The following is a 21,658-nucleotide window of genomic DNA, read 5'->3' on the forward strand; positions in this document are numbered from 1 at the left end:
CCCCCCCTTTGTGTGTGTGATTGAATCTTATATTAAAGGGAGTAAGTGGGTTCTGCGATCTTGGTCACGTTTTTGGTTATTTTGTGATGTCATCATGTCTATGACATCATCAGTGATGTTACTCGAGCACTCGATTTTGCCATCAGTGATGGTAGCCTAAGTGGGCTCTGTCTGCGATTTTGGTCCGCGATCTCGAGCAAATGTGATGTCACTGATGATGTCACAATGTCGGGCAATTGTGATGTCATCAGTGAGTGATGTCATCAGTGATGTGAAGTTGAGCAAATGTGCGCTGCGCAGCTGAGAGCGGGCGAGGCCGTGCAGAGGCTCAGCTGAGATGCTTATCAAAATGTTCTATTGATATTAAATTGGTATTATTTTTTATTGTTATCACTACTATTAGGGTTTCTTTAATTGATTGTCGAATGTTTTACTTTGGCAGCAGATAGTATTAATTAATACCAATAAAATCCATTTGAATTTTAATAAATCTGGATCTTCAGAACCGTCAACACTATCATTATTATTCACATGTACCCATAATGTCATGATGTGAAAGCATGTTATGGTATAAAACAGGCCAAATGACCCTCTTACCACATGAGAATAATTTCCGAGTTCTGCAAAACTTTGTGTGAAGTTCTTTGATATGACTACAAAAACACATTGGGACAGAAATCCAATGAAATTTGTGCAAATGTTTGACAGGCATGAATGCAGACCAATAGGAGAACTGGGAAGGGGTGGGATCTTAGGATATCCTATGTCATCAAAGCGAGGCGCTTTGTTGTTCTTTCCAAGATACTAGTCGTAGAAAAATAACGTTTCATTCGTGACAAATCGCTCGATTTAAAGGTAGATTACATTTCATTGGGTTCGATACCAACTGAATCCAATCTGACACGGAGTTATATCGCCATCGTTTGTAGGAAAACGGTGTTATTTGGAGACGCAAATCAGATCAGCGGTAAGCTACTAGCGTTAGCCTCTTTTGGGAGTGTGTCCAGATTGGAGCGGAAGGAATTTCAGCACTGGGAAGAAGAAGAAGGAGAGAGAGAGAGGAGAAAATCACTGCTGGGATGCCTCGCGCAAGTTGGAAAACATGCATTTTACAGTCCTACCAGGAACCATGCCCCAAAGTATGTCTTTATTTGACCGCTATTAAATTGTAGGCACAATCTGACGGTGTTTTTTGTAACTGTTACCGTGCCACTTAGCGAGTTAGCCACGTAGCTAGCCCAACGATAGGAAGACATTTAAAATGGCGGAAGGCTGGCTCGTTCCTTCGGCCTTCTTCGTCTTCATGTTATTCAGTGTGAGTGCTGCTGGCGCACTGCTGGAATCCTGTCCGGCTCCATGCTCGTGTTCAAGAGGACAAGATGACGTCCAGATCCTGCTGGACTGCAACAGAAAGAGACTGTCGACGGCTCCCCTTGATCCACCCAGTGGGATAACCCAGCTGTAAGTAGCCAACCTGCAGCACTCCCAAGCTAACGTTGTTACAGCAGCTACAGCAGCACTCGTTCCTGGTTTAACCCAGAGGTTCCCAGATGTTTTCATGTCAAGGAGGAGCGGAGGATTCCCATTTAGATTCTCTTGTTAGCCCATCATGGCCCGTTACTGTCTGTATACAGTTTCGCTGTAGGGTCTGCGTTTTGATGTGATTAATAAGGACATACTTGTATATTTCTCCCGTTTGCGGAGAGTTTGAAAAGTAACGGTATTATCATAACAGCCAAACATTCACCCTGTTAACTGTGCAAACTCCTGGTAAATGAAATATCAGGTCCATATTGAAATTGAACTATTTTCCAAATTGATCGGACCTCCTGTAAGTCACTCACCGGGACTCTGATTTGGAAAGCAGTGGTTTTAACCTATGAGACTCCAACTGGTATTAGAGGATCTTTTTCTTGTTCAATTGTCCATTCATAGCATGCCAAGACACCGACTTTTTTATTGAATATGATTATAATAATATGTTAAATTTCATTTCAGCACCATGAATCACAATGAGCTGACTTCTCTTCCTTTTCTCGGCGATGTTTCCTCCAACATCACTTCGCTGTCATTGTAAGTATAGAATCCCTTTGTATTCTCGTTTGCTCTGCTGTCACTCTTCACTTTAACAACAACAGTTGGAATTGTTTCTTTTGAGCTCACTGTTGGGCACAAATGACTGCAGTGACCTTTGTTGAGTCAGCTGAGGGAGTGTTGAGTTTTTTTTTTTTTTTTTTTTTTTTTACAATATATGTATGTGTGTGTGTGTGTCACACACACACACTAATAGAATTCAAGATTCAAGATATTTATTGTCACTCCGTAGTACAAGTATCACGTGTGGAATTCTTGTGCTGTGGACTCCGTTTACAACATAGTACAAATATAACATAATATAATATAACAGGGCATATGAGTGCAAAAACAACAAGAGACACAACAAGCAATAAGGCAGTAGAGTGATAAGACAAGTCAGAGACAGTGGCATATTCACTGCACATAGGTGCACATGTCATGTGCATACTTGAATTGTTTAAGGTACCACATTCTCTTGATACACACACACACACACACACACACACACACACACACACACGGTGGACAGCAACAGATATCTGAGTCTTTCTGTTCCTCACATAGATGTGGTTTTATTATACTATAGGCCTAAATTGTTATATGATTTACTAGTATCATCATGACTTTGTTGGTGAAAATGTCTAGATGATTATTCTGTTCTGATTCAGAGTCCACAATCGGATCTCAGAGCTGTCAATGCTTCAGCTGCAGCCGTACGTTTCCTTGGAGACACTGGATCTGACGTCCAACTCCATCTCTGAGCTCAAGGTTGGATCATTCCCCTCCATGCAGCTGAGATATCTGTGAGTTGACACTGCAGTTTTTTTTGTTTTTGTTGTCAACAAACCTTTTACTTGGCCAGGAGGTCAATTAAAGAGTCAATCATTCACAAGAATAAGGTGCGAAAGTGAAATTCTTTCGAGGTACACAGGCTGAGATCAAAAAAGAAAAGGTGGCACATACCAAAGCAAAGCAGTGCCATCCTACAAATAGTGTGTGAGACTGTCATGTCCAAGCTCAAATTAATCAAACAAGTCAGCAGAAAAGATACCGTGTTTCTATCTTTTTATTGTTGGTAATGAAGCATCTTGTCAACTCAACAAACTGACCTTGCGCTAGGGCTTTGAATCTTCACTGGCCTCACGATTCGATTCGATTACGATTCAGAGGGCTACGATTCGATTCGATAACGATTATCGATGCATCTCGATGCATCTTAAATCGATGCATCACTTTTTTCCGCAATACATGATTTATTTTTTCTCACTTTATTTTTGCTCACTGTGTGGCTACTTTTAAAATAAAAGTGCATTTGGAAATTGCATTGTATTATGATCCATAATTAAAATAAACAACTGCATGCACTTCCATTCTATTTTATTTTATTATTAAAAAAAAAAAAAATTAATAATCGATTTTTGATATTTGTGAATCGATGCAGAATCGTGCACGTCCGCATCGCGATGCATCTTATAATCGATTATTTTTGACACCCCTACCTTGCGCTGCCTCCTCTTGGGGTTGGTCACATTCAGGTGTAGCTGGAGAGCAAGAACCTACTCCTAGGGGGATGCACAATATATCGACAATCATATCGGTCTCAGCCGATATTGGTCATTTTTTAAATATATCTGTATTGGTTCCGATGAGCAAAATAACAACAATGTTAATATCGGCCAAAATTTTCATATTGAGTGCAAACAACAATGCGGTGAATCTATAATTTATGGGCTTTTCCAAATGTTTTGGAAATAAAGAAAGACGTTGCTTTTTCAAACTCAGTGTTTATGTGTGTTTTTGCACATGTACAACATGTGATTATCACAGAGACTTGTTTTTATGCAGACTATAGACATTGGTAAATACAGAATATCGGCCATAACGGCAATGCTGATATTCGTATCGGCCACAATGTTCATATGGGTATAATCTAGGGGTGTCACGATACACTCATTTCACGATAAGATACGATACACGATATTGGGTTCACAATAACGATACGATACGATATTTTAACAATATTCTTTTTAACAAAAGTAAATCATTTTTTATGTATTTATTTATCATTTATTTAACCATGTGAGTCCAGTTGAAATCGAAACCTCTTTTCAAGGGAGCCCTGGGAAAATACTGGAAAAATAGTCTTTCATTTGAAATACACAAAATACAAAACAAATGCTGTTTTTGGAAATTGTTATTATAATAACTATAAAACAACATGGAAGATAATGCTTCTCTTGCAATAGAATGTGTCACACTGTCACAAACTAAATGTTTGTTGCACGGTGAAAGAAAAATAAAGTATACAATCTATTTCTTAACTCATGCTCAATGGTCCCCTAAACTTATGTAATCTTATGTACCCCTTGAGCTGTTTTGCCATGCCAGTAGTAGTCTACCCCCTCACTCATGCGTGTTGATTCTGCTATATTTGTTCTATTATTATTCAGGAGCGATATCATTTTTTTCTGACGATACGCATATCCTGACGTTTCGATATCGCGATATATCGTGCGACGAAATATTGTGACACCCCTAGTAGGGATGTCAACGGTTAACCGACAATCGATTAACCGTCGCTAACGTCGTTGTTCGGTTATTGCTGTCGGTCTATCAGTTAATATAAAAAAAAAAAAAAAATTTTTTTTTTTTTTTTGGTCTATTTACTCAATGAGCTCATGCCCAAACAAGGCGTGTCTATTTAGATGCTGAAATGTTAATGCTTTTTGTGTTAGAATACACAAAAAGCATTAACATTTCAGCATCTAAATAGACACGCCTTGTTTTGGCATGAGCTCATTGAGTAAATAGACAAAAAAATAAAATAATAATATTAAAAAATTATGAATTAACCGATAGGTTAATCGATTATTAGCGTCGGTTAATCGAAAGTGAAATTAACCGAAAATTGACATCCCTAACCCCTAGTATAATCCCTACTTAACCCCATCCATCCCCCTTCATGATTTGAGCTGTCATGTTTCCCCTTCCTTTCTCTCATAGGAATTTGAGTAATAACAAGATCAGCACCCTCGAGCCTGGCTGCTTTGACAACATCTCCAGCTCCCTGCTGGTGCTGAAGCTGAACAGGAACAGATTAACTGCACTGCCATCCAAAGTCTTCAGGCTTCCACAGCTCCAGTTCCTGTGAGTATCTTTAGGATGTCGTCTTTGGTCTGAAATTTTAATTTAATTTAATTTTGCATTTGAATCCTAACGAAATCTTACCAATATGCTAAATCTACTGTGAAGTCCATATGAATATTCAGTGGCTCCTAATTGGCCGTGTGTACAATGTTTGTGACCTTCCTCTCCTTGTAGTGAATTGAAGCGTAACAAGATAAAGGTGGTGGACAGCCTGACTTTCAAAGGGATGGAGTCCTTGAAGTCGCTGAAGATGCAGAGGAACGGCATCACTAAGCTCATGGACGGAGCCTTTTTTGGACTCAACAACATAGAAGAACTGTGAGTTTAAAGTTATCGCCTTTCATCGTGTGTGTGAGAAGCCTCATGCTCCAACTTTTGTGTTGGACTGGAGCGCTATAGCAGAGGTTCTCAAATGTTTTTCAGCCAAGGAGCCCTTACAAGATAGAAAATATACCGGGGACCCCCTCATTCTGATTTGTGATTTTGGGCTAAGCTTAATTGTTTCCACGGTAACGTGCTTGACTTTTAAATTGATATGTTTGTTAGATTAGAATGTAATCCATGAACCATTTATCCAGCGCTTTTTAATGTAATTTTTTATGTATTTTTTTTTTTTACTTTTTAATGCAATTTTTACTTGTGTAATTCTTATATTCTGTTTTTACTGTTGTTGACTATACGTGCTGTTATGTTGCTGTCTCTTTTTTAACCCTGTCCACTTGCTGCTGTAGCACTGTCATTTCCCCTTGTGTGACAAATAAAGGGATTATCTTATCTTATTTTAGATTTAAAGCATAAAATATTTTCGTTGAACTATGAAGCTTTTGCAATTTTATTTTCCTGGAAACGTTTCGCGGACCCCCTTGCAAAGTGCCACGGACCCCTGGGGGTCCCCGGACCCCCATTTGAGAACCACTGCGCTATAGTATTTAGGCATATTTTTTTTAACCTAAAGTAGATTTGCAGAAGCTTACAGATAGGTGGCTAGTAGGGTAAAACACTTGACAAACTGTTTCCACAGTCTCTCTCATTTTGCTAACCCGGTCATTTTGTTAGAGGTTTACAGATATGTCCATCTCGTAAAAACAAGGACACATAATTTGACCCATTTTTGATATTGAGGCCACTGCGATTTGCCCCGTCTTTGTATTCCAGAGAGCTGGAGCACAACAACCTGACGGAGGTCAACAAAGGCTGGCTGTATGGCCTCCGCATGCTGCGGGTCCTGCGGGTCAGCCAGAACGCAGTGGGCATCATCCGACCAGACGCCTGGGAGTTCTGCCAAAAGCTGGAGGAGCTGTGAGTGTGTTTGCTTCAGATCTCAAATCCCTCAAAGCCGCTAAAACCCCCCACTTTGTTTGATCGGCCCCGGGCCCTCGGTGGAGGTTCTCTTATCTTGCTGCAGCATGTTTGGTTTCTCGAGCTGATCCAGTGTTGTCTTCTTGCCTCTGGTGGATCTATATTTGAAACTATTTTGTAAAAATGTCTCAATTCGGGATGTCGTTCCTAAATGTGGTTTTGGAGTTATACACGAGGGGCTCCGGAGGGGTAGAGCTGTCGTCTGGGAATCGGAAAGGTTCCCGGTTCGAGGTTTGCTCCCCCCGGGTTCCGGGTTGTGTGTCGAAGTGTCCTTGAGCAAAACTCTGAAGTCTGAACCCCTAACTCATAGGGCTGGGTTAAAAAAAAATGGATGTGTCGATATTGAATCGATATTCATTTGACGGAACTGATATCCATTCATGAATCTCAATATCGATCTTTTAATATAATGCCTTTTCCTGTGGATGCTTGAAGCTTTAACCCTGTTAAGCCATGTTCACATTACAGGCAAATCCGATTTGCTGCTAAAGTCATTAATCATCATTATCTTGATCGGTTTCCCAAATCTGATTTGGGAGTGTGTCCGCACTGCCACAAATCGGATTTGGGCAAGTGTTCAAGTCGGATCCGTGTGTCCAGACCTCCATATGTGGTTTGGGACAAGTGACACAAATCAGACTTGGAGCGTCCAGACTCATAAAACCAATCTGGATAGAATCATTAATAGGTCATTAAAGTTCACAAATCAGATTTGGCCTCCTAGTCTGAACATGGCCTTAGACTCAAGTGGTCTGGTTCTTAGCGCAACGAGATCTTGTAAACATCTGTAAACACGAATATTTCTAATAATGCACCAGGATAAGAGGGTTCCTTGTCCTATTTACAGCATTCGTTCGTTGAGAATCTCTAAAGGAAAATAGGCATTGTAACTGAAATATTGATATCAAATCGGAAATCGAATAGAATCGGCGCCTTTTGTATCGAAATCACATAGAATCGGAAAATCACCGGCAATCCCCGGCCCTAGAGATCTGTCCTTCAATCCCCAGCCCTAGAGATCTGTTCTTCAATCCCCAGCCCTAGAGATCTGTTCTTCAATCCCCAGCCCTAGAGATCTGTTCTTCCATCCCCAGCCCTAGAGATCTGTTCTTCCATCCCCAGCCCTAGAGATCTGTTCTTCAATCCCCAGCCCTAGAGATCTGTTCTTCCATCCCCAGCCCTAGAGATCTGTTCTTCCATCCCCAGCCCTAGAGATCTGTCCTTAAATCACCTGACTTGTTTTGTGCAGAGATCTGTCCTTCAATCACCTGACTTGTTTTGTGCAGAGATCTGTCCTTCAATCACCTGACTTGTTTTGTGCAGAGATCTGTCCTTCAATCACCTGACTTGTTTTGTGCAGAGATCTGTCCTTCAATCACCTGACTTGTTTTGTGCAGAGATCTGTCCTTCAATCACCTGACTTGTTTTGTGCAGAGATCTGTCCTTCAATCACCTGAGTCGACTGGAGGAGACGGCGTTCGTAGGATTAGGCCTGCTGGAGAGCCTGAACCTGGGAGAGAACTCCGTCAGCCACCTGGGAGAGGGAGTGTTCAGCAGCCTGGCCAGCCTGCGCACGCTGTAAGGAGCACGCCTCACCCAAACATCACCTTTTGAAACACGCACTGCCCCATCTGCATCCAAGGAATGTAGTCAACCTCAGTATACAGAATATAACAAAGTCCTAACACGTTCTTTGCTCTGCGCATTCTGATGAAGGCTGCTAACCACAGTAGGTTTGTTTGCTTCACTTTTCATGTGTAGTGCTAGTCCTGTCTTGATTTCATTGACAGAGTAATCTCCTAGTAGTCTTTTAGCCCTGTCTTGATTTCATTGAGTAATCTCCTAGTAGTCTTTTAGTCCTGTCTTGATTTCATTGAGTAATCTCCTAGTAGCCTTTTAGTCCTGTCTTGATTTCATTGAGTAATCTCCTAGTAGTCTTTTAGTCCTGTCTTGATTTCATTGACAGAGTAATCTCCTAGTAGTCTTTTAGTCCTGTCTTGATTTCATTGAGTAATCTCCTAGTAGTCTTTTAGTCCTGTCTTGATTTCATTGACAGAGTAATCTCCTAGTAGTCTTTTAGTCCCGTCTTGATTTCATTGACAGAGTAATCTCCTAGTAGTCTTTTAGTCCTGTCTTGATTTCATTGACAGAGTAATCTCCTAGTAGTCTTTTAGTCCTGTCTTGATTTCATTGACAGTAATGTCCTAGTAGTCTTTTAGTCCTGTCTTGATTTCATTGACAGAGTAATCTCCTAGTAGTCTTTTAGTCCTGTCTTGATTTCATTGAGTAATCTCCTAGTAGTCTTTTAGTCCTGTCTTGATTTCATTGACAGAGTAATCTCCTAGTAGTCTTTTAGTCCTGTCTTGATTTCATTGAGTAATCTCCTAGTAGTCTTTTAGTCCTGTCTTGATTTCATTGACAGAGTAATCTCCTAGTAGTCTTTTAGTCCTGTCTTGATTTCATTGAGTAATCTCCTAGTAGTCTTTTAGTCCTGTCTTGATTTCATTGACAGAGTAATCTCCTAGTAGTCTTTTAGTCCTGTCTTGATTTCATTGAGTAATCTCCTAGTAGTCTTTTAGTCCTGTCTTGATTTCATTGACAGAGTAATCTCCGAGTAGTCTTAAGTCTTTTAGTCCTGGGAATATCCTACTACTGTATTAGGCTATTGGGTGATAAGTGCCTGCTATTAACGATCACGTGTGAATTAATCATTCACAAAATCGTGCAGATCAATGAATTAATTAATTAGCCAATGAGCTGCAAAGAGAGGGCGGTCAGGTTTGGGGGGGTCGACACACCTCCCCGGGGGTCTTCATGGGAAGAGGGGTATTGGAGAGGGCGGTCAGGTTTGGAGGGGTCGGCACACCTCCCCGGGGGTCTTCATGGGAAGAGGGGTATTGGAGAGGGCGGTCAGGTTTGGGGGGTCGGCACACCTCCCCGGGGGTCTTCATTGGAAGAGGGGTATTGGAGAGGGCCCAGGTCCTTTCAGAGGCGCCCAGGCGTGAGGCCGGACTAACAAAAGAGCGCATGAACCCGTTCTGTAGACACAAGGCCTCTGTGGGTCTCCATCAGAGCCATGAACTGTCCCGTGCTAAACAGCTAATGAAACCCCCCTCATCGGAGCCATGAACTGTCCCGTGCTAAACAGCTAATGAAAAAACCCTCATCAGAGCAGCAGGATCACTAAGCTGCGGCGCGCTCTGTAAGTTTGCAATCTCAGATTGTTTGTCTCTTAACTGAAAGCCATCATTTTTTAATATATCACATTTTTCCGGATTTTTCTTTTCTTTTCTCCTCAATTGTACTTGCAGGGTTGCCAACCTGCACGCATTTTGCGTAGCAGGCACGCATTTTGACATCAAAATACACTGATACGATTTGTCACTTAAAACTATGCGTAAAAATGCGTTGACACCTGTTAATTCAATGGCGCACGTGCAATATCTAAGCATGTCATGTGTCGTGAATCCTACTTCACCCTGCACTAGCCAGACTTCATTGTTCAGTCTTGATAGATTGTGTTTCAATATTAATCCCTGACTTTTTCCCTTTTCAGTGACATCCGCAATAACGAGATCTCTTGGGCCATTGAAGACTCTATCGGCGTGTTTGACGGGATGAAGAAGCTGAACACACTGTGAGGACACTCTCATAGATTGGATAGATAGATAGATGCACACAGATACATTAGATAAATACATATTAAAACTATTAAAACTGTATTACATTTAGATTAAAAAAAAAAAAAGCCGGTAAGTGTTAAATCCTGTTGCAACGTTTCAAAGATTTGGCTACATAGAATAATTCTGATTCTGAAATATTCCCTGTTAATGTTGACGTTTATTCTGATTGGGGGTGTTTTTGCTACAAAATTGGTCTTCATCTTTATTCTAACTTGCATTAAAATGGCCTTAAAGTCTTAAATGTATCTTCCTGAAAGCTGCAGACAGCCCAGCCTATCACACTGTTCTAGAAAATGTTACCAAGGCAGCACAGATTCTGTCGCAACTTGGCAACCGCTTTATTGACCATTCAAATAAAGTCATGTTTTTATTCTCCAGGATCCTACAGCGCAACAAAATCAAATCGATCACGAAGAAAGCATTCGATGGCCTGGAGGAGCTGGAGCACCTGTGAGTAAAACGGCACCACTCCTGTTACTTTTTCCACCAGACGGGTCATACTTGAATATCAGAAGGATCAGCAGTTATTGTCGAATGATCCCTGGATCGTGGAGGGCTTTTATTAGCCACAGTGCTGATGTTGTCTGGTGCTTTGTGAAACGCGATGCCGTTTTGATCCTCTCACAGCGTAGTGAGTGTCTAATCTGTGTTTTTCCGCACACCCCACAGGGACCTGAGCAAGAACGGCATCATGTCCATCCACCCCGAGGCCATGTCTCACATGCAGCTCAAAGTGTTGTGAGTAGACACACCGACCCAAAGACCTGCAGGCTCTCAGAAGTCACATTCAGGAAGGCAGCTTTCCTCGTTTTAACGTCGTATCTCACACTCGTTCGATTGTAGCCTTCATTCAAACAGAATGACTGTATAACGATGAAAGAGCATGGTGCAGGTTGGAGACCACATTGCATGAATATGTGGAAGGGGTATATAGCAATGGGATTTGGGGGGATTTGTTTTTCTCCAATCACACATAGCTGCGTTTAGACTAGTTTTTGTAACCAGCAGGGGGCACTGGTCCATTTCATGGAACTAACACTTGTGATGTCACAGGGATGCAAACTAGTCACTTTTAGGTGACAGTCACATTTTTCAGCCCAAAAGATGAGGATTTCTGAGTGGTTTTATGTCTGCCATGGTATCTGTCACCTTGTTTCACTCTCCATGACTTTGCATCTCTGTGTCAGCCCCAGCAGAACATTCTCCTCTTGTGATGTCACTCCTGTTGTTATGTCACACGCCCATTTATAAAATGCCACCTTTTCCTCCATATTTATACCCTGGGGGCCTGTGGGGGGGGGGGGATCTTTGTCTTTTTGGAGTATTTTCACTGTAATCATGAGCCCAAAATGTCAATTCAGATTTTTTTTAACCTGCACCATGCTCTTTAAACTAACCTTGTAATTAAGGCGCACGGTTAGTTGTATGAAAGAAATGTGAACCGCTGAAATGTCATTAAAGGTTTCAATACAGCTTTTAGTACTGCACAAATAAAGCGGCACGCCATGATGACTTTGGAAAATATGGGCTCAAACGGGCCACTAATGTAACCGAATTTGACTTACAGTATGTGCAATGAATACATATCCACTTGTTACTTATTAATGATTAACGATTAACTTATTAATTAACTTATTAATTGATGCTCCGTTATAGAAAAACCAGTCAAACCACTCAGAAACCATTTTGAGTGCACATAAGCTTATCATCCCATTTAGGAGTTTGATTTGCTTTGAGATGTGGTGACGGGCGACATTAGTTTTACATGGTGGTCATGCTGATCTTAGAACTACATTGAAACTGAAGTTCAAGCAAGTCATTTCACTCTTCAAAATCACGTGAGATGCCAATCCTGCAAGTCAATGCGCAAATACAATGTGTCGTCACACCGCTTTCATCTCATACCTTTAAACTTTGAAAAAGAACTTGATGAGTCCATCTGACGTGACACTGACTTTGCATCACTCTGTTCCTCTCAGTGTTCTGAACAGCAGCAGCCTGCTGTGTGACTGCCAGCTGCAGTGGCTGGGGCCCTGGTTGACTGACCGCCCGTTCCAGCAGTCCGTGTCCGCCGTCTGTGCTCACCCCGCCGGCCTGCTGGGTCGCACCGTCCTGTCCATCAGCCCGCACGACTTTGTCTGTGGTCAGTCCCCTGCTTTGCTCTTTCCCGTTGCTGCCTATCTGTGTCCGAAATCAGGTGGCCTTCAGCCGACGGTACGGCAGAAAACATTCTTTTGTGCGGGTCACAAGGTGTAAAGAGTGGATGTTTTCGAGAGGCCTACTTTGTAAATTAGTAAATTTTACTTTTGTTTTTTTACAAAACCCTGGTCTGAGTGCTTATAGCTGGGGGGCCTACACAGGGTTCTTAAATCTGTGTTACATCTCATGTCATCATAAGACCACTGACTGTTCCAACTCTTTAAAAGAACAGCTCACCCTAAAATCCAAAATACATATTTTCCCTCTCACCTGCTGTTTATCCATCTATATCGTTTTGTGTTAGTTGCCTGAGTTTTGGAAATATCGTCCGCAGAGTTTCTGCCTTCTCTCCAATACAATGGAACTGGATGGCACTCGACTTGTGGTGCTCAAAGTGCCAAATAAATACATTTGATAAACTCAACAGCAATGTCTCTTTTCAGAAATCATGACCCTGTTACTCAAGATAATCCACAGACCTTGTTATGAGCAGTTTCATGGAGGAACTATTTTCTTTTGACCAAACTACACCCGCTAGCTGCTAGCTAGTTCCTACATGAGACTACAAAAGAAAATAGTTCCTACATGAAACTGCTCACAGCAAAGTGTGTGCATTATCTTGAGTAACCGGGTCATGACTTCTGGAAAGAGACATTGCTGTTGAGTTTTCCAAATGTATTTCTTTGGTGCTTCGAGCACCACAAGCCGAGTGCCATCCAGATGTCTGCCAAGAGAAGGCAGACATCTATGCAGCTGATATCTCCAAAACTCAGGCAACTATCCCAAAACAATATAGATGGATAAATAGCACTACAGGTGAGAGGAAAAATATGTATTTTGGATTTTAGGGTGAGCTGTTCCTTTAAGTTATCTCATGTGGTCATAAGACCACTGACTGTTCCACTCTGTAGTTCACTTCCCAGGTTTCCTACATAGTAGGATGGAAAATGTATAATTTCCATGTCTTGAAAAGTTTGGCAGTTAAACTGTGTTGTAGACCTCCTTTCATTTCATGTATTTTGATATTGTCAATGTTGGGGGTAACATGTTACTTAATATTACTTATCTGAGTAACAAGTCAGTGTAAACAGTTGCTGTTTTAAATCAAGTAATATTAGTTACTTTTGTAACTACTGTAATAATGTAATAACAATCATGTTACTGTGGAAGCTGTTTGCCCAGGAGTCAGTAGGGAGGATTGACCGGTTTGCCGCGGTGTTTCTCCATATTTTTGGCAACTTACGTATTTGTTTGCCGGGTTGTTTTATCTCTAAAAAGATAAAAGACATAATTTTGTGCCTGTCTCCGATTTTCAGTACCGTACCACCGGTTGGATAGCATAATTGCCTCAAGTGAAGTACTAAAGTAATGTAACTAGTAATATAAAAAAAAAAAAAAAACTCTCGTAACGGACGGACCGTCTTTTATTGTCACACGAACACCACAATACATGCATGCGGCCACAACACACTCATGCTGACGGTGGCCGGTGAAAAGTGTCCTCTGCATTTAACCCATCCAGGCATGTCCTTTCCTCCGAGGGGCAGGCCAGGAGCAGTGGTCGCTTTCTCGTACAGCGCCCGGGGACCAACTTCGGATGTTGTCGTCACTGGTCGGATGACGATGACGATCTGATCTTCTGCATGTTTTTAGTGGGGGGGTTATATACGGAGGAACCCCCTAGGGGGTACGGGGAGAACATGCAAACTCCACACAGAGAGAAAGGCCCTTACGACGAGATACCCCACCTGGGCAGTAGGCACTGAAGATATGGGGGGGAACACAACCACAGCGCTCACAGTGTCCCAGGCGATAACTAGTTACCCTATACAGAAAGTGATAGCACTACTTTTAATCGCGTGTAGTAATTAATAAATAAAATATTACATTTCGGAAGTAACTTCCCCAACACTGGACATTGAAGAATAATCTATTTGAATCATATCACCCTTCCCTTCCACTTTTGGCATGCATCATATTGAACACCTACCAAAAATCGAGAAATACAAGGTTCCTCCTGAGTTCCTCACCCTTCTCCTCTGCCTCCCCTCCTCCTCCACAGATGATTTCCCCAAGCCTCAGATCAGCGCCCACCCAGAGACGTGTGTGGCGCTGCGGGGGAACAACGTGACCCTGAGCTGCATGGCCTCCAGCAGCAGCGACTCGCCCATGAGCACCGCCTGGAGGAAGGACGGGGAGGTGCTGTACGACGCAGAGGTGCAGAACTACGCCCAGTACCAGCAGGGCGAGCTGATCTACACCACGGTGCTCCACCTCCTCAACGTCAACTTCACCGACGAGGGCCGGTACCAGTGTGTGGTGTCCAATCACTTCGGCTCCAACTACTCCAACAGGGCCAAGCTCACTGTGAACGGTGAGCAAGTTTGTTTGGAACTGTTGACCTATTTTGATACCGTCAATATACGCTTTCAAGATGTGACGTGGGTTTGTCATTTCTTCTCAGTGCACAATACACTGAGTGGCAGAAACTTTAGTAACCGGTTTCCTTGACAAACTATTTCAGAATGGCCGTTATCTTTTGTCCAAATGTCTACGCTCTAACCCAGGGATGTCAGAGATACGGATCCGGCCCGCGGTCAGGTTTCATCTGGCCCGCGAGATGTTTTGGAATATTAAAAAAATAAATAAAAATTATATATATATATATATATATATGTACGGTATATATATATTTATTTATTTTTTATTTATTTTTTATTATTATTATTATTAAATTTGCACCCCATTATCATGAACTACGTGTGGCTAATAAGCAAGCTAAGAGTTCATTCCTAAGTTAATTAACCTGCACTACAAGGAAGTATGTCAGTAGGTCATCAGGTGTAAACAAAGCCGCCATGATGCCACGCTGGAATTGAATCGCGCATTCGGCTACCTACCAAAAAACAAAGGAATCAACAAGATGCTGTCGAAAAAGAGAAAGGTTGACACGGAATGCAGGCAGTTTCAAGAGAAATGGAAAGAGCAGTGTTTCTTTTGTGAAGTAAATGGGTAAATGAGTCGAATTGATTTTAGTAAAAAAAAAAAAAATCCGGCCCCCATGAGGTCTCAGTTGAACAAATCCGGCCCTCTACCTAATATGTGTCTGACACCCCTGCGTCTAACCTTTCAAATAGTGGACAGGCGACGATTTCACATTCCACTTTGTAAAAGCTTTGAGGCTGTAGGAACATCTGGACAAGCAGTTGAGTAGATAATGATGGGCTATGATCAAACTGCTCTGCTGCTGTCAGAAACAAGAGTGGAGAGGTTGAGTGTTGCTCTTAAGGAGCGTTCACACCGAGATATTTATTTTTCGCTCTGTCGCTCAAGTCAACCCTTTGGAATCGCTCTGTCGCTCTGTTTAAATCGGTCATCAACAGGCACACGAAATGACGGACATGTGGGGGATATAACGTTACGCAATGTCATGCTGTTTGTCCACTACGAGCCACCGTCATTGTTTACAAGCTAAGCCTATCAGCGTGCTCCTAATGCGAGCTGCATACCGGTAGTACAGACTTCACTTCATGTCAGCTGTCAGGCTGTCAATGTGGTTTGTTGCCACACAATAAACCAGCGGTTTGTTCCAAGCCAGTGTGATCCTTGACTCGCTCTCACACGGCAGCCAATCAGCATTGAACAGCGAGCGACTGATGCCAGCGTATTTTCGCTCGAGTTGGAATATTTAATCTGGAGCGACGAGCGTATTTTCTCCCTATCGCTCTGTCTCTGCCGCTCGGACGCCCAGCGATTATTCTCCCAGTCGAATATACGCTCAATCGCTCGTTTGCATTGACTTTGTATGTAAACTCGACGCCAGCGACCAACTTTAATAGGTCGGTGTGAACGCAGCTTTAGTGGTTTTTTATTTGGGGGGGGGGGGTGCGATTTTATTTGCAACTTCTCCTTGACCCAGGCGCCGCCTGAGACTTGTATCTAATTCTCTGCTGCCCCCCTCCCCCCCCACACACACACACACACACACACGCACACACACACACACACACCCCCACACACACACACACACTCAAACACACACACACACACCCCCACACACACGCACACACTCAAACACACACACTTACTTTCTGCGCGCTCTTCTTTCAGAGCTGCCCTCCTTCCTCAAGACGCCCATGGACCTGACGATCCGCACGGGCACCATGGCCCGGCTGGAGTGCGCGGCCGAAGGCCATCCCTCGCCGCAGATCGCCTGGCAGAAGGACGGCGGCACGGACTTCCCCGCCGCCCGCGAGCGCAGGATGCACGTGATGCCGGACGACGACATCTTCTTCATCGCCAACGTGAAGACGGAGGACATGGGCGTGTACAGCTGCACGGCGCAGAACGCGGCGGGCAGCCTGTCGGCCAACGCCACGCTCACCGTGCTGGGTGAGTCACAGAGCTAGGGATGCAGCCGTATACCGTTTTAAGGTATACCGTGGTTTGAAAACGTCACGGTATCAAAACCACTCAAATTTGCCGTCATACCTTCCCCACAGTATCAGCTGTTTCCCCAAAACATAGTGCCCAGGTCGCTTGCAGAGTGCAGCTTACGCAGCCCTCCCCCTGCTGGCTGCATGCCTACCTAGACTAGAGCACAGTAGAGAGGAGCCGCAAGGACCCCCCTGAACTTTCCCCCATCTAAAAAGACGACGTCGGCTGTATGGGAATATTTCGGTCCGCAATACCGTGAAACCGTGGTATTTTTGTCCAAGGTTATCATACCGTCAAAAACTCATACCGTTGCATCCCTCCCTACACAGAGCGCGTTACCGATGCTTTACTACTGGCTCGTCTCATCGGAGTCACTCGGCTGCTTGTTTACGGCCGTCGTTGCACGATGCTGTTTTGTGTCCTCTTCAATGTAACTAATGAAGAAGATGTTAATGTAAACCTTACTATACCGTTGATTCCGTCTGGCTGGGGGCGTCTCCATTCATTTTGTTTAAAAGCATAGTAGAACCAAACACGATCACAGGTCTAAACTAGAAGTGCACTCAGAGAGCGCCCCGACCTCCGCCAAGGCCAATAGAGACACTGCATGAAATAGGCCACGCCCATCACGGGGGAAAGCTCTCCGTTCATTTCCACACACCAGCGTAATTTTTTCCTTGAATTAAACATAGCTAAACGCTGTTGTGTGTTGGGGCTGCGCAGACGACAAATGTAAAAAAACTCGCCCATTTAAAGTTTTTCCCGTACTCCCGAGCAAAACAAGGAAGCCGTTGAGAATTGGCGAGAAGAAAAATGTGGATCTAGCTGTCAAGGAAGTAAGTTGGAGTGTTCATCTTCCGCATATATGATCGTTGCGTGCAACACACGACATAGGAGAACGCCAGGAGGATTGGGGGGAGGAGTTTTTGTTCCCCCCCCCGTTTTGGCCGTGGTTTCTGAATGATGACGCGTTACCCAGTGTCTCTATAGTCCAGTCTGCTGTGATATGCAAATGTTGTGAGTCGGGTCGGATCCGCTCCTTGGCCCATTCTTCCACAAAGTTGAATGAAAATGGGCCCAGTAGTTTTTCTGTAATCCTGCTGACAAACGGCACCGAAAACAAAACATAGCCTTGTCGGCGGAGGTAATGAATGCGCTTCTAAGATTTGACCATTCCATTAGCTATGCCACGGTACATAATCAATGGCTTCAGCAAATATCTTCTCCAATCGCCTTCAAAATGACCAAGTTGGTGATCAAGCCTCATGAACGTTCTAAAAATAACAAACAATTTGACCTCACAGTTGGGGGAAAATATCCCTCGTGCTCGTTAAACGGCGATTATTCCGAAATCAATGAAAATCTTCTCCGATTCCAGAAACCCCATCCTTCATGCGGCCGCTGGAAGACAGAACAGTGGCCCGTGGGGAGACGGCGGTGCTTCAGTGTATCGCCGGAGGCAGCCCGGCGCCCCGTCTCAACTGGACCAAGGACGACGGGCCCCTGGTGCTGACGGAGCGGCACTTCTTCGCCGCGGCCAACCAGCTGCTGATCGTCGTGGACGCCGGGCCCGCCGACGCCGGGAAGTACACCTGCATCATGTCCAACACGCTGGGCACGGAGCGCGGACACATCTACCTGAGCGTGTCGCCCTCGCCCAACTGCGACACGGCCGCCGGCTACGACCAGGACGGCTGGACCACCGTGGGCATCGTGGTGATCGTGGTGGTTTGCTGCGTGGTCGGAACCTCGCTGGTCTGGGTCATCGTCATCTACCACATGCGCAGGAAGAGCGAGGACTACAGTATCACCAACACCGGTGAGGCCAGCACAGTGTCGGGGCCAGTGTCGGGTACTAGGCAGTGTTGTAATTCACTCACTATATCTCTAGTCCGTGTCAAGTCTCGAGTCCCCAGTGTTCGAGTCTGAGTCGGATTCGCCAAAGAAGAGTCAGAATCGGGTCCCCATTACCTGAGTCCGGGTCCAGAGTTACTGAACATGAGTGTGAATCCACATGTAAATGGAACACACGTTGAATAGTGTCCAGGGCCCGAAATTAACTTTTTGACCCACCGGCCAGTGGCGGGTAGATGGAAAAAATCTACCCGCCAAGCATATTTCTTACCGGCCAAAAAAAAAACACATTTTTGTGTCACATATATCCATATATATCAATTTTTTTCAGTACATTTCAAGTAGATAAGGTATTACGTTGAAGAATACACACTTAAATAAGAGGGCAGAGTAAAATTTGAGGCAAATTATTTTAATATATTGATTGATGATTGATTAATCAATAGCCTACATGTCAAGTCAATCTTATCAATACATGTCAAGTCAATCTTGAGCTTAAATTGTTGCAAAAAAAAACAACGCAACTAAAAGTAATAACTGCGACAGTCTCAGTGCAGACAGCACACAACTTGGGCTACACACCTTTCTCTCCCACTCCACACCTGGCACCTGCGTTAGCTCTCCTGCACTCGTTCTTGGCTCCGCTTCGGCTTTATTGGTGGTAAGCATTTTGATTAATCTCCTCATCATACTCGCTCAATGAATCAATCGCTCGGCAACAAGCGCGAGCGATTGATTCATTGATTGATTCGCCCGATGTAGGCTGTCAATTTAGCAGAGGTTAAAAGAGCTTCTTACATCCGCTAAATTGACGACTGCATTCCATTCCACTCCAGTCATGTTTGGTAGCCTATACGGACGGCAGAGCCAGAATGAAACAGTCTCACAAAGCACTCGTGCCAGCTGCGCAGCAAAACACACATAACTATTATCTCCTCATATATACTGTATCATACGAGTGTCGGCAACAAGTGCGAGCGATTGATTCATTCATTTATTGATTCGCCCGACGTTAGGCTGTCACGCAATTGACACTGCTACGGGAGAGAATGAAACAGCCTCAGGAAGCACTCGTGTTATACTACTGCGCTGAACGCACTAACGTTAAACTAATGCCTACCCCACACTACAGGATAATTTGCAAGATTATGGCCAAGATTCCCCCCTCCCGATTTTCTCGGGGGTGCTCCCGATTTGAAGCGCGTCGGGCAGATAATCTTCCCAAATGATCCTGTAGTGTGTGGGGTTCAAAGATTCACAATCGGGAAGACTGCCTCTTCCCGATTGTGAATCGGCCATATCTAACATGTTAGATATTTACAACCCGACAGGCGATTGCATCTTGAGCAGAGAGCCAGTAGTAGCTGCGTTTCCATTAGTTTTTCGCAAAATAAACTGGTCCGCGTCCACCCGCAGCCCCGCACAGAAACAAAGAACGAGGAAATTGTCATCGAGGTGAAATACCCGTGCGTCTTTGAACGGGACGGAAAACTAATGCTATACTGCAAAGCATGTAGCCTACAACAAGCGCTTAGGTCTCATAGCTTCCCGCATCGCGAGTGTCCGCACGGAAAAGTGAGTCAAAATTAATCAGCAGACGCGCCCCTCCACAAGGCACCTACAGACGGTTTTCGCCTGGCCGTGCACAGTAGGCCTACACCCCGAATGGACGCGGCTGTCTGCGCAAATATTAGTTAAACAAATCCTTTCAGTGCAAATGCATTATAAAAACAAAAAATAAGATTTGTTTAGAAAACGAAATGACACAAATGTATTATTATTATTATTATTATTATTATTATTATTATCATTATTACTACTACTACACCCGGTGCGCACACTGAATAGGCATTTTAAAAGTTAACGTCGAGCCCTGCTTCCAATGTGAATCTTCGGCATAATCTTCTAGTGTGTGGGGTTGCGTTTGAACAGACGCGATTGTGTGTGTGTCCCAAGATTGCAGCACACTCCCAGGCCAGCGTTTAACAGTGGGAAAAATACGCTAGGTGGACACAGGCCGGCTACACACAGTTTTAATATTACATGACGACTATTTTGCGACCCGCCACGTGGCGGACAGATGCCAAATCTAACACGCCAAAGCAAAAATATGCCCGCCATTGGCGGGTGGCGGGCTCTAATTTCGGGCCCTGTTAGTGTCATAGTGTTAATATACAGTAGCTGTCAATATCTTATGCCAAATTATCAATTAACAAGTCTCAGTCCTTTGTCTCCAACTTCCGAGTCCGAATGCATGAATGCTTGAGCATGCTGGGAGCACGATGCGACGTTGTGTTGGTGAAGTTTCACAGAACTCGACAGCGTAATAATGAAATGTCTTTCTATCCGTTCCAGATGAGATGAACTTGCCGGCAGACATCCCCAGCTACCTGTCCTCCCAGGGTACTCTGTCTCTGTCCGAGCCTCAGGAAGGCTACAGCAACTCTGAGGCTGGCAGCCACCAGCAGCTCATGCCTCCTCTCTCCAACGGATACGTCCATAAGGGCACAGACGGTGTGTAACGCTTCCTCTCAGAAGCAGATAGAAACTTTCCAAACGGGATTCTGTTGAATGGACCTTCTTCTCATGTCCTCTCTTGAGACCCGTTTCATGTGGTCTTCAAGTTAGAAAAGCTTGAGAACCCCTAGAGCAAAATGAGGCAAATAAAGATGTGATTTTTCAGGATTGAAGACACAATTTTCTAATCTTGGAAGGTGTTCCTACTCATTAGTGTTCCTGCTCACATGTGTGCTACAGAGACACGGGCAGTGAGCTGATTGGTTGTTTGTGTTCCAGGTGTGTGCTACGGAGACACGGGCAGTGAGCTGATTGGTTGTTTGTGTCCCAGGTGTGTGCTACAGAGACACGGGCAGTGAGCTGATTGGTTGTTTGTGTCCCAGGTG

General features: G+C 44.0%; 1 protein-coding gene across 1 annotated transcript in view; it reads left to right on the top strand.

Moving 5' to 3' along the window:
• Positions 1–1,252: 1,252 nt before the first annotated feature.
• The window catches only part of lrig2 (leucine-rich repeats and immunoglobulin-like domains 2), a 28,004-nt gene continuing 7,598 nt past the window's right edge, over positions 1,253–21,658 (top strand). Inside the window, exons 1-15 of the mRNA XM_083661824.1 lie at positions 1,253–1,461; positions 1,999–2,073; positions 2,745–2,879; positions 5,080–5,223; positions 5,398–5,541; positions 6,379–6,522; positions 8,017–8,160; positions 10,139–10,219; positions 10,644–10,715; positions 10,935–11,003; positions 12,245–12,408; positions 14,527–14,838; positions 16,575–16,856; positions 18,280–18,720; positions 21,111–21,269. Of these exons, the coding sequence (XP_083517950.1) occupies positions 1,262–1,461; positions 1,999–2,073; positions 2,745–2,879; positions 5,080–5,223; positions 5,398–5,541; positions 6,379–6,522; positions 8,017–8,160; positions 10,139–10,219; positions 10,644–10,715; positions 10,935–11,003; positions 12,245–12,408; positions 14,527–14,838; positions 16,575–16,856; positions 18,280–18,720; positions 21,111–21,269 (2,566 nt within the window). The 5' untranslated portion in view covers positions 1,253–1,261. The remainder of the gene's footprint in view (positions 1,462–1,998; positions 2,074–2,744; positions 2,880–5,079; positions 5,224–5,397; positions 5,542–6,378; positions 6,523–8,016; positions 8,161–10,138; positions 10,220–10,643; positions 10,716–10,934; positions 11,004–12,244; positions 12,409–14,526; positions 14,839–16,574; positions 16,857–18,279; positions 18,721–21,110; positions 21,270–21,658) is intronic.

This window comes from Poromitra crassiceps (genome assembly GCF_964638095.1).
Source record: "Poromitra crassiceps genome assembly, chromosome: 27".
Taxonomy (NCBI): Eukaryota; Metazoa; Chordata; class Actinopteri; order Beryciformes; family Melamphaidae; genus Poromitra; species Poromitra crassiceps.